This window comes from Salvelinus namaycush, chromosome 11 (assembly GCF_016432855.1).
Source record: "Salvelinus namaycush isolate Seneca chromosome 11, SaNama_1.0, whole genome shotgun sequence".
NCBI lineage: Eukaryota > Metazoa > Chordata > Actinopteri > Salmoniformes > Salmonidae > Salvelinus > Salvelinus namaycush.
In genome coordinates, this window is record NC_052317.1 from 19295279 (window position 1) to 19309468 (window position 14190).

Genomic DNA, 14190 nt, shown 5'->3' on the forward strand with positions numbered 1-14190 from the left:
ATGAATATGAATGGACATTTTTGTTGTGATAAATTGGATAAATTGTTTGTATGGTCATGGTCAGGGTAATTAATCCTTATTGAATACGTAAACATGCCAACATTAGGGACTGATGCCTTATTATACAACTTACCACAGGAGCCACATCTAGTGATATTGTCTAGCAGTGGCTTCTTGGCATGCACAAGTTATAGCAGGTGAACTAATCCACTGTGACACTGACAATGTATGACATTGACACTATGTACCGAAGGTGAGGGTTAGACTGGGGCATGTGGGACATGTGGGATGAAAGGCTGGTAAGAGATGGCTCCAATGAATAATCCACACACACACACACACACACACACACACACACACACACACACACACACACACACACACACACACACACACACACACACACACACACACACACACACACACACACACACACACACAGACACAGACACACACATACATCCCCTGAGGGGGCGGACTGAGAGCTTAAGTCACTCTCCTCAAAGATGCTGTGACAGTTGAGGTTTCGTCTTCCACTGAGATGGCAACTCTTTTGGTGTTGATTTGGCAATGAGGAAAACATCAGGCAATTAAGTATCATGTAGCCATTTTCAACAGCACATTTGCCTACATGTATCAGCTTGATGAGTTACAGTGGGCACCACAGATCAATATGATCAGTAGAAAGTGGGATGTATTTAAATGTTGGCCAACACTTTGTTATGACCCCATTGTTGAGACTGAAAGTCTTTCAGTGTAATATGTAAATATGTATTTTTAAATTGCTTTTGGTACAGGTGAACCTAAAGGGGATAATTATTCCTGATGCTGACACAGTCACTGTCCTGCATATTTTGCAGCTTTCCGAAGTCCACACAGACATTTCTCTGCCTCCTGTCTCCCCTTAGAGGCTCAGTCAGGATGGAGTACAAAGAGTGCAGTACAGACCCAGACAGACCTGTCCTAGAAAACTGTGCTGTACTTTTCACAGATTCAGATGTGTCAGAGTGATGAATGGATAAAAAAAATATTTTTATCTGAACGATCCCAACTCTGCTCTGCTATGACTGGTTAGCTATATAGCCTTCTCCTTCATCACAGCTACTGCAGACACTGAGTGTACAAAACATTAGGAACACCTTCCTAATATTGAGTTGCACCTTTTACCCTCAGAACAGTTTCAGTTCGTCGGGACATGGACTCCAAAAGGTGTCGAAAGCGTTCCATAGGGATGCTGGCCTATGTTGACGCCAGTGCTTTCCAAAGTTGTGTCAAGTTGGCTGGTAGTAGACCTCTACTCCGAATAGCACGTACCATCTCATCCCACAGATGCTCAATTGGATTGAAATCTGGTGACTGGGCATAACATTGCAGTAAGCTGAATTCACTGTCATGTTTGTGAAACCATTCCTGGACAATCCTAGCCTTGTGGCATGGGGCATTATCCTGCTGATGTTTTTCAGATGGATACACTGCTGCCATGAAGGGATGCACCTGATTAACAATGATGTTCAGATATCCTGTGGCATTCAAACATTGATCCACTTTTATCAAGGGGCAAAAAGTGTGCCATGAAAACACACCCCACATCATCACACCACCAGCAGTTTGCAATGTTGACATGAGGCATGATGGATGCATGTACTCATGTGGTTTACTCCTTACCCTAGTCCTCCCATCAGCGTGAAACAGCAGGAATCGAGATTCATCCAGACCAGGGAATGTTTTTCCAATTCTCCAGTGTCTAGTGTTTTCGATCCTTAGCCCACTGCATCCGCAGTTTCTTGTATTTGCTGAAAGAAGTGGAACTCTGTAAGGTTGTTGGCTGCCATACCCCATTTGTGTCAAGGTACGACGAGTTGTGCATTCTTTTATGGGTCTTTGGGCACCAATGTTGTACTGGACTGTCAGTTGACTAACTGTAGCCCATCTGTTGTTCTGCGCAATTCCTGTCAGCCTCCTTAGTCCTCTTTCATCAATGACCCGTTTTCGATCAATGGCCTGCCGTTGGCTGGATGTTCTTTGGGTGGTGGACCATTTTTGATACACATGGAAAACTGTTTAGTGTGAAAAACCCAGCAGCGTTGCAGTTCTTGACACACTCAAACCAGTGCGCCTGGCACCTACTACCATACCCCGTTCAAAGGGACTTACATGTTGCCCAGTCACCCTCTGAATGGCACACATACACAATCCATGTCACAATTGTCTCAAGGCTTAAAATCCTTCTTTAACCTGTCTCCTCCCCTTCATCTACACTGATTGAAGTGGATTTAACAAGTGATATCAATAAGGGATCATAGCTTTCACCTGGATTCACCTGGTCATGGAAAGAGCAGGTATTCCTAATGTTTTGTACACTCACTGTATATTGTAGCTAGCTGTTCCCTGTATAGGCTAGACATGTACTGCACACTGATTGTTGAAACTACCCTTGCTTTCCTCTGATTTAGATTACAGGTTACAACCCCAGTCCACAGGCATCCCAACCTCGTCTCTCAGGCAGCTGCTAGTACCGTCACCTCTCACTGTGTGAGATTGTATGATTAAAATATCCCTTATCAGACCTCAGAGACAAAGATTACATCAAACCCTTCACCCTGGTTCACTAATGGCAAATTACTAAAACTTGGTGTACCCCCCAAATTTATAAAATAATCTTGTCAGTGAGCTCTTGCTGCAGCATAAAATTGACCTTTCCATCATCGTGCCTCATGTAATTTGTGGTTAGCAGAGGGGGCAGGGTCCTGATTTAATCAGTCTGAGGGTTCTTGGAGCGTAGGCAGTTTATCAGCCTCTGTACAAGCCTCTACCAGTGAACTTGGCAGTGTATGTGCAGACAGTTCCATGTCATTATTTAAGTGCATTCTAAATGACATCACTTTGAATATTAGTGTCCTCAGGTTGAAATTCAAACAAATCCCACGATAGACATGTGTAGGCTTCCTCCCAAGTGGTGCAGTGGTCTAAGGCACTGTGCTAGCTGTGCCACTAGAGATCCTAGTTCGAGTCCAGGCTCTGTCGTAGCCGGCCGACACCGGGAGACCCATGGGGCGGCGCACAATTGTCCCAGCTTCGCCCGGGTTAGGGGAGGGTTTGGTCGACCGGGATGTCCTTGTCCCATCACGCTCTAGCGAGTCCTGTGGCGGGCCGGGCGCAATGCAAGCTGACTTTGGTTGTCAGCTGTATTGTGTTTCTTCCGAAACATTGGTGCTTCCGGGTTAAGCGGACATTGTATCAAGAAGCAGTGTGGCTTGGCTGCATCGTGTTTCAGAGAACGCACGGCTCTCGACCTTCGCCTCTCCCGAGTCCGTATGGGAGTTGCAGCGATGGGACAAGACTGTAACAAGCAATTGGATACCACGAAAAAGGGGTAAAAAAAAATGTGTAGGCTATGCAGTGTCTTTTTTTGCGAACAAGGCTACTGCCTCTGTGCATACTGCACACTTGCTTCTTATTTTAAAACTGCTTCTAAAACTGGAAGCATCTTTGCCCGTTAGAGTCTATTACTGGTTGTAGTAGTAGGATTTTACAGTAGGATCTTACAGTATAGCAACTGAGCCTTTTCTTCTTTCCTATATATATGGCATAAAGGCATACCAAGCCCAATAACTAATTCTTACACAAAGAGAGACATGACACGCACCATATGGAAAAAGTGGACAGCAGACACATAGCCTGCACATATCATGAAATCATATCATGCTCTGCATCTCTACTGCAACCAGGCCCTCGGTGATGTATTGCCACAGTGGATAGTTCCATATATTTATGTATCTATCTATTCCCCCCATAGCTCCCAGACAGAGAAATGTTTTGTTATTCTATCTTTTTAAAAACGCAGGGCCTAGGGTAAGCACCAGTCATGAGCTGTAAACCCATTACCCTGCTAGTGAATAAAGGCACCATAGCGAAAGATAAACGAATGCTACTCCATCACTGCAGGCAGCGTGTTCTGTGAGTGAAAGTAGTGTCATGGGCCAGTGTAAATGCTTGCGTTGGCCCAAACTTGCTGAGAACATCACAGTAGTTCCACCCACTTCCACTAAATGACAACATCAGCCTTACTGAGAACATCACAGTAGTTCCACCCACTTCCACTAAATGACAACATCAGCCTTACTGAGAACATCACAGTAGTTCCACCCACTTCCACTAAATGACAACATCAGCCTTACTGAGAACATCACAGTAGTTCCACCCACTTCCACTAAATGACAACATCAGCCTTACTGAGAACATCACAGTAGTTCCACCCACTTCCACTAAATGACAACATCAGCCTTACTGAGAACATCACAGTAGTTCCACCCACTTCCACTAAATGACAACATCAGCCTTACTGAGAACATCACAGTAGTTCCACCCACTTCCACTAAATGACAACATCAGCCTTACTGAGAACATCACAGTAGTTCCACCCACTTCCACTAAATGACAACATCAGCCTAACTGAGAACATCACAGTAGTTCCACCCACTTCCACTAAATGACAACATCAGCCTTACTGAGAACATCACAGTAGTTCCACCCACTTCCACTAAATGACAACATCAGCCTTATTGAGAACATCACAGTAGTTCCACCCACTTCCACTAAATGACAACATCAGCCTAACTGAGAACATCACAGTAGTTCCACCCACTTCCACTAAATGACAACATCAGCCTAACTGAGAACATCACAGTAGTTCCACCCACTTCCACTAAATGACAACATCAGCCTAACTGAGAACATCACAGTAGTTCCACCCACTTCCACTAAATGACAACATCAGCCTTACTGAGAACATCACAGTAGTTCCACCCACTTCCACTAAATGACAACATCAGCCTTACTGAGAACATCACAGTAGTTCCACCCACTTCCACTAAATGACAACATCAGCCTTACTGAGAACATCACAGTAGTTCCACCCACTTCCACTAAATTACAACATCAGCCTTACTGAGAACATCACAGTAGTTCCACCCACTTCCACTAAATGACAACATCAGCCTTGGATTCATATGTACATTCAACCAACCTACTTTGTACTACGCAATAATGTTTATTACTGTGTAGTAGCCTAGTACACTGTATTTTGGAGAGTCCTAAGCGGACAATAAAGACAACTACCTAGCCTACATGTGGTAATTTGATCCTCTGTTGGTTTATATTGGTCTTCTCTCATGTGAATCTGCAGCAGTAATATCTTGGATACTCTCCATGTGATTCTGTAGCAAACAGGGTTGCTGTGTGTACCCTCTTCAGGCATGGGAAGAGGCATGGAGGTGAACACTGTCTTAGCTAATTGCTCTCTGCTCAGGGATTACACTCGCTGCCAATAATTAAGAGCAGTGTGTGTGTGTGTGTGTGTGTGTGTGTGTGTGTGTGTGTGTGTGTGTGTGTGTGTGTGTGTGTGTGCGTGTGCGTGTGTGTGTGTGTGTGTGTGTGCGTGTGCGTGTGTGTGTGTGTGAAGGGTTGAAGGCGGAGGCAACAAAAACCAATACACTGAGGAATGTATAAAATACAGCTTTAGGATTGTAACTGCCAACAGCTTCTGGCATCATTCTTCATTCAGAACATTTCTCCTCAGTGTCTGTAGAGAAATAGCATTCTGCCGAAGAGCAAACACTTGCATTCATGATAGGGCAACTGACTTGGCTGGCCAGTTGTGTTCTTATACAGATTATGCAAGCCAGCTCCCACAGCTTTGGTGCTGTCAAGGGATTCACAGTTTTTCTTTAATGGTTTGTTATCCATCATTCACTTCCCTCCTTACAGAACCCCCTACAGGTTCTGCACCACAGGTGTCTGACAACATGGAGGCTATAGGTGCATTCCAATAATTTCTCCTTCCTCCTGAAGTGTGCACTTGTTTACTACGCCCCACAAATATAAAAGCATTAGATTGGTGAAGGCATGGGCTTGAGGAAGTTTCTGTATACCCTTAATTTCCTTTCAAATCTCTGAACGAAAATGAACAAGTGCACACTTTGGGAGAAAGGAGAGATTATTGGGATGCAGCCCATGTTCTGGAACTACTAGATTATTGGGATGCAGCCCGTTCTTAAGAAGTGGTGTATTGTTACGAATGGAGACGTCCTATTTTGTTTGCTATATTTATGATATTCCATCTGATCCATTTTTAAAGCTAATGGGGTGTTTCACACCTGTCTCAAACAACCTATCACCCCACATTCAGTGTTTAAGTGTTTGTAAAAACGCATTTACCAGACACGGCAGGCACGAGGCCAAAATACTTAGACGACATGTCAACAAAGTACAACAGATTTCTTTTGCAATGATGCAACTCAGTGTAGCACGACTAATCCCGATAGAGCTGGATTAACCTGTTTGAATGAGTAAGTGTTCCGCGCCCCCAGTGTTTTATTCATATTTTACACATTGCATTGACTTTGTTCTGCTAGGCTACCAAGGGAAAATACATCAGCCCCAAAATGTCAAGGCAGCTTCTTGTCTTCTTCCTCTTTTTTTGAAAGTTCTACAACAGAGTTATTCTTTACAGTACCAGTCACATTTGGACGCACCTTCTAATTCAAGGGTTTTTCTTTAATTTTACTATTTTCTACATTGTAGAATAATAGTGAAGACATCACAACTATGAAATAACACACAAGGAATCATGTAGTAACCAAAAAAGTGTTAAACAAATCTAAATATATTTCATAATTGAGATTCTTCAAAGTAGCCAACCTTTGCCTTAATGACAGCTTTGCACACTATTGGCATTCTCTCAACCAGCTTCATGAGGAATGCTTTTCCAACAGTCTAGAAGGAGTTCCCACATATGCTGAGCGGGTCATCTGGAAATCTGATGCAGCACTCCATCACTCCATAGTCTCACTAAGCGCAAACCAGATGGGATGGTGTATTGCTGCAGAATGCTGTGGTAGCCTTGCCTTGAATTCAAAATAAATCACCAACAGTGTCACCAGCAAAGCATCCCCCACATCATCACACCTTCTCCTCCATGCTTCACGGTGGGAACCACAGCAATGCGGAAGTCATCCGTTCAACTACTCTGCGTCTCACAAAGACACGGCAGTTGGAAATAAAAATCTAAAATTTTGACTCATCAGACCAAAGGACAGATTTCCACCGGTCTAATGTTCATTGCTCGTGTTTCTTGGCCCAAGCAAGACTCTTCTTCTTATTGGTGTCCTATAGTAGTGGTTTCTTTGCAGCAATTCGACCATGAAGGCCTGATTCACGCAGACTCCTCTGAACAGTTGATGTTGAGATGTGCCTGTTATTTGAACTTCATGAAGCATTTATTTGGGCTGCAATTTAACAGGTAACTCTAATGAACTTGTCCTCTGCATCAGAGGTAACTATGGGTCTTCTTTTCTTGTGGCGGTCCTCATGAAAGCCAGTTTCCTCATAGCGCTTGATGGTTTTTGCGACTGCACTTGAAGAAACGTTCAAAGCTCTTTAAATGTTCTGCATTGACTGACCTTCATGTCTTAAAGTAATGATGGGCTGTCAATTCTCTTTGCTAATTTGAGCTGTTCTTGCCATAATATGGACTTGGTCTTTTACCAAATAGGGATATCTTCTGTATACCACCCTATCTTGTCACAACACAACTGATTGGCTCAAACTCATTAAGAAGGAAAGAAATTCCACAAATTAACTTGACAAGGCACACCTGTTAATTGAAATGCATTCCAGGTGACTACCTCATGAAGCTGTTTGAGAGAATGCCAAGAGTGTGCAAAGCTGGCATCAAAGCACATGAAGGCTATTTTGAAGAATTTCAAATATAAAATATATTTTGATTTGTTTAACCCTTTTTTGGTTGCTACATGATTCCACATGTGTTATTTCATAGTTTTGATGTCTTGACTATTATTCTACAATGTAGAAAATAGTAAAAAATAAAGAAAAACCCTTGAATGAGTAGTTATGTCCAAACTTTTGACTGGTACTGTAGATTATATATATTTCACTGGTCATCCCCAAAGCCAACACTTCCTTTCGTCGCCTTTCCTTCCAGTTCTCTGCTGCCAATGACTGGAACGAATTGTAAAAATCACTGAAGCTGGAGTCATATATCTCCCTCTAACTTTAAGCATCAGCTGTCAGAAAAGCTATATATATGTCCTATTTTGTTTGCTATATTTATGATATTCCATCTGATCCATTTTAAAGCTAATGGGGTGTTTCACACCTGTCTCAAATAACCTATCACCCCACATTCAGTGTTTGTATAAACACATTTACCAGACACGGCAGGCACGAGGCCAAAATACTTAGACGACACGTCGACAAAGTACATATATATATGTGTGTATGTATTGTCCTAATACCAAATAATTGAGGAGTGTGGATTGTCGTTGAATAATGTAGACTGCATGTGAGATGTCAGACAACAATTATGCATGGTTTGTTTAATAGTGCAACTGATTAAGTATGCATTGTTAAGGCTTTCCAATCTTTGGTGTAGCAGGGAATTCCCCATAACATATTTGTATAAATTAGTCATGTCTACACTACAAACAGAAAAAACACTGAAATGGTATGCAGTGATACCTATCTGAAGTTTCCTTGAACTGTGTTGTTCAATGCAGAAATAGTCAGGTCCCAGGCTACTTGTAGGCCTTCACTAACAATCTGTAACATTCCTCTGTGGTAAACCTTCTTTAAAGGATGGTTGTGTCACTTCCATTTGAAATCCTTATGGACAATTTTAGTTTCTCCTCTAAACTGACGAGGCTAAAATATACCTCAACCCTGATGAGGTGACTATACCTGTGCATTGTTTTCTATGTTCAGATGAGTATTGTAACATATATTCCTTTCCAGCTGCACTCCAACTCAGACAAAGGAGATGGCTCAGTCAGATACCTGCTGTCTGGAGAGGAGGCTGGTACTATATTTGTCATCGATGAGGTCACAGGGGACATCCATGCCACGAAGAGCCTGGACCGGGAGAAGAAGGGCCAGTATGTCTTACATGCCCAGGCCATCGATCGTTACACCAACAGATCTCTAGAGCCAGAGTCTGAATTCATTATCAAGGTCCAGGATGTCAATGACAACGCGCCCAAGTTTCCAGATGGCCCATTTGCTGCTGCTGTTCCCGAGATGGCCGACGTTGGTAAGGTCGAACACTGAGAACATACTTTTAATACGCTGGGTGCACTTGACTGGAGGCAGCCAGCTTTGTACCCTGACTGTGAGACCAGTCACACTATTAGCTGAGTCATCAGTATTGTTGCAGATCCCTGCTGCATCATAGAGGCAGTCAGGCATTGATGCACAACTCTGTAAATGTATTTTGACGGTCCCGATACAGGATTTTGATTAATTGGGAAATCATAGATTTTTTCCGCACTTTATGCAATACAGAAACACTCTGTGGTATTGTTTGCACGTAGTTTTACAGTAAGAAAACCGTGACAATATAGTGAGTTGTGCTACAGTATGTAAATGTGGTTTGTACTGTAATCATGGCACATTGTACTTTAGTTGTATGGATTTTGTGTGGAAATGCAGTACTGATATAACCTTTCCTTCCATGCAGGCACATCAGTGTTTCAGGTCACAGCCACAGACGCAGACGACCCCACCTATGGGAACAGTGCCAAGATTGTTTATAGCATACTGCAGGGACAGCCTTACTTCTCTGTGGATCCTAAAACCGGTGAGCCAACCAGCCTTTTACTTCACTGCAATATAACGCTGCATGTGTAAATTGTTTCTGCCAAGTGATAAAATAGCTTTGTTCTATTATGTTTCATTGGTTGATAGTTGAAATAAGACAGTTTTTTTTATTTCACCTTTATTTAACCACGTAGGCCAGTTGAGAACAAGTTCTCATTTACAACTGCGACCTGGCCAAGATAAAGCAAAGCAGTGTGACAAAAACAACAACACAGAGTTACACATAAACAAACATACAGTCAATAACACAATAGAAGAATCTATTTTAAAGTGTGTGCAAATGTAGAAGAGTTGGGAGGTAAGCCAATAAATAGGTCTTAGAGGCTAAATAATTACAATTTAGCATTAACACTGGATTGATAGATGTGCAGATGATGATGTGCAATTAGAGATACTGGGGTGCAAAAGAGCAAGAGGATAAATAACAATATGGGGATGAGGTAGTTGGGTGTGCTATTTACAGATTGGCTGTGTACAGGTACAGTGATCGGTAAGCTGCTCTGACAGCTGATGCTTAAAGTTAGAGAGGGAGATATGAGTCTCCAGCTTTAGTGATTTTTGCAATTTGTTCCAGTCATTGGCAGCAGAGAATTGGAAGAAAAGGCGACAAAAGGAAGTGTTGGCTTTGGGGATGACCAGTGAAATATACCTGCTGGAGCGCATGCTACGGGTGGGTGTTGCTGTGGTGACCAGTGAGCTGAGGTAAGGTGGGGCTTTACCTAGCATAGACTTATAGATGCCCTGGAGCCTGTGGGTTCGGCGCCGAATATGTAGTGAGGGCCAGCCAACGAGAGCATACAGGTCACAGTGGTGGGTAGTATATGGGGCTTTGGTGACAAAACGGATGGCACTGTGATAGACTACATCCAGTTTGCTGAGTAGAATGTTGGAGGCTATTTTGTAAATGACATCGCCAAATTCGAGGATCGGTAGGATAGTCAGTTTTATGAGGGTATGTTGGCAGCATGAGTGAAGGAGGCTTTGTTGCGAAATAGGAAGCCAATTCTAGATTTAATTTTGGATTGGAGATGCTTAATGTGAGTCTGGAAGGGAGAGTTTAAAGTCTAACCAGACACCTAGGTATTTGTAGTTTTCCACATATACTAAGTCAGAACCGACCAGAGTAGTGATGCTAGTCGGGCGGGTAGCAATCGGTTGAAGAGCATGCACTTAGTTTGATTTGCATTTAAAAGCAGTTGGAGGCCACGGAAGGAGTGTTGTATGGCATTGAAGCTCGTTTGGAGTTTTTTTTAGCACAGTGTCCAAAGAGGGCCAGATGTATACAGAATGGTGTTGTCTGCGTAGAGGTGGATCAGAGAATCACCAGCAGCAAGAGCGACATTATTGATGTATACAGAGAAAAGAGTCAGCCCGTATATTGAACCGTGTGGCACTCCCATAGAGACTGCCAGAGGTCCGGACAACAGGCCCTCCGATTTGACACACTGAACTCTATCTGAGAAGTAGTTGGTGAACCAAGCGAGGCAGTCATTTGAGAAGACAAGGCTATTGAGTCTGCCGATAAGAATGCGGTGATTGACAGAGTCGAAAGCCTTGGCCAGGTCGTTGAAGACGGGTGCACAGTACTGTCTTTTATCGATGGCAGTTATGATATTGTTTAGGACCTTGAGCGTGGCTGAGGTGCACCCATGACCAGCTCAGAAACCAGATTGCATAGTGGAGAAGGTACGGTGAGAATCAAAATTGTCGGTGATCTGTTTGTTATCTTGGCTTTCGAAGACTTTAGAAAGGTAGGGCAGGATGGATATAGGTCTATAATAGTTTGGGTCTAGAGTGTCTCCCCCTTTGAAGAGGGGGAATGATTGCGTCAGCTTTCCAATCTTTGCGGATCTCAAATGATAAGAAAGAGAGGTTGAATAGGCTAGTAATAGGGGTTGCAACAATTTTGGCAGATATTTTTAGAAAGAGAGGGTCCAGCTTGTCTAGCCAAGCTGATTTGTATGGATCCAGATTTTGCAGCTCTTTCAGAACATCAGCTGTCTGGATTTGGGTAAAGAAGTTGCTGCAGGGGATGCTGAGATGTTGGCCGGGGTAGGGGTAGCCAGGTGGAAGGCATGGCCAGCCGTAGAAAAATGCTTATTGAAATTATGAGGATGTTAAACGACACTGCTGATTACAGAGGCAATAACTCAAATTGTGTCTCGTTTTAGAGATGGCTGCGGGTTTGAATTGGTCACAATAAATGACAAAGTCGAGGGAAAAACACAGCAACAGCATGCCTGTCTTGAAAGCTAGAATCCTTCATGGCGATATTTTGGTATACAAAGTGCTATGTGAACGTCACAGGATCCAGTACCTTTAAGTGTCAGAAAGCCCCGTCCATCTGCTTTTTGCTACCACTCTGTCAGCAGACCTGACTTGAAGTGTCAGGTTTCACACCCTAAATTTGGGACAGCTTATTAAAGGTTACAGTCTGGCGATTTCAGCAATCGTGGGTTCATCTCACTGTGATATTCTCAGCCAGATTTAGAGCAACATGAAAAAATACTAAATCATTTTGTCAAATTTAAGCCAAACCATGTTCTTCTGGTCCCTGAGGGACTAAATCACTTTTTGCGCAGACACAAGTCTGCAGACATTGGCATCTCTGCGTGATTCAGAGGAGGCTTGGCAGAAAATACTCTGTCGTCAGTTATATGAAATGGTGCCAAATTTGTGCTATGATTATATTTGTTTTAAAGTGATAAAAAAGGTGAAAAAAAAAAAAGTCATTAACTATTTGAATGTTACTATATTTAGAAATCATTTCAGTAATTTCAAGCCCTCTTCCCCCACTTTTGTTGAAAAGAAAATAATTATATATGATTTGTACTATTTTAATAATAATTGTACTATGTACTTAAAACTTCTACTTGCACACAATCCCGGATCCGGGAGCACCCCCATCAGTAAAAAAGCTGACTAGCATAGCCTAGCATAGCGTCACAAGTAAATACTAGCATCTAAATATCATTAAATCACAAGTCCAAGACACCAGATGAAAGATACAGATCTTGTGAATCCAGCCATAATTTCTGATTTTTAAAATGTTTTACAGGGAAGACACAATATGTAAATCTATTAGCTAACCACGATAGCAAAAGACACAACTTTTTTTTCCCACCATTTTTTTCCTGCATAGGTAGCTATCACAATTTCGACCAAATAAAGATATAAATAGCCACTAACCAAGAAACAACTTCATCAGATGACAGTCTGATAACATATTTATTGTATAGCATATGTTTTGTTAGAAAAATGTGCATATTTCAGGTATAAATCATAGTTTACCATTGCAGCCACCATCACAACTCTCACCAAAGCAACTAGAATAACTACAGAGACCAACGTGAATTACCTAAATACTCATCATAAAACATTTCTGAAAAATACACAGCGTACAGCAAATGAAAGACAAAGATCTTGTGAATCCAGCCAATATTTCTGATTTTTTAAATGTTTTACAGCGAAAACACAATATAGCATTATATTAGCTTACTACAATAGCCAACCACACAACAGCATTGATTCAAGCCAACAATAGCGATAACGAATAAACCAGCAAAAGATATTAATTTTTTCACTAACCTTCTCAAACTTCTTCAGATGACAGTCCTATAACATCATATTACACAATACATATAGAGTTTGTTCGAAAATGTGCATATTTAGCGGCACAAATCGTGGTTATACAATGAGAATAGTAGCCAAGCTGCCAACAATATGTCGGGAGAAATCTTGGGAGAGGCACCTAATCTAATCAGTAACTAATCCTAAACTTGACTAAAAAATACAGGTTGGACAGCAAATGAAAGATACATTAGTTCTTAATGCAATCGCTGTGTTAGATTTTTTTAATTAACGTTACTACGACATACAGCGTGCGTTAAAGCGAGACCGCACCGAAATTAATGGCGGAATATGAGTTTTACATTTTTCAACAGAACAACGAATTAACATCATAAATAGTTCTTACTTTTTGATGAGCTCCCATCAGAATCTTGGGCAAGTTGTCCTTTTTCCAAAAGAATCGTTGCTCGGTTGTAGATTGTCGCCTTCAACTTTGGAATTAGCAGTAAACATTAGCCATGTGGGCCAGACGTGCCCAACTCCCTAGAACGCAGCACAAATAAATACCCGAAAATCGCAATATACTGATATAAACTGATATAACTCGGTTTAAAATAACAACATTATGATGTCTTTAACACCTATATCGAATAAAATCAGAGCCGGATATATCTAAGGGCTATAACGGGAGCTTTCTAGAACGCCATCCTGAGGTCTGTCTTGCGTCATGGCGAAGGGAAAAAAGAGGGGACACCACGTTGCCAGCCCATTTATAAGGCCTCAGATCTGCCTAGCAACTCCATTCCAATTCTCACTATTTGCTGACATCCAGGGGAAGGCTTATGCAGTGCATCTCAACCAATAGAATACATGCAAATTAATAAACCGATCTCAGAACAGCCTGCAGATTTCAGATTTCTCACTTCCTCATAGGAAAATTGCTCCAAC

The 14190-nt window shown here is 42.1% G+C and overlaps 1 protein-coding gene across 1 annotated transcript in view; it reads left to right on the forward strand.

Annotated features, from left to right (window-relative positions):
• The window catches only part of LOC120055263 (cadherin-18-like), a 36204-nt gene that overhangs the window by 3674 nt on the left and 18340 nt on the right, over positions 1–14190 (forward strand). Inside the window, exons 2-3 of the mRNA XM_039003148.1 lie at positions 8812–9106; positions 9533–9652. Coding sequence (XP_038859076.1) covers positions 8812–9106; positions 9533–9652 — 415 coding nt within the window. The remainder of the gene's footprint in view (positions 1–8811; positions 9107–9532; positions 9653–14190) is intronic.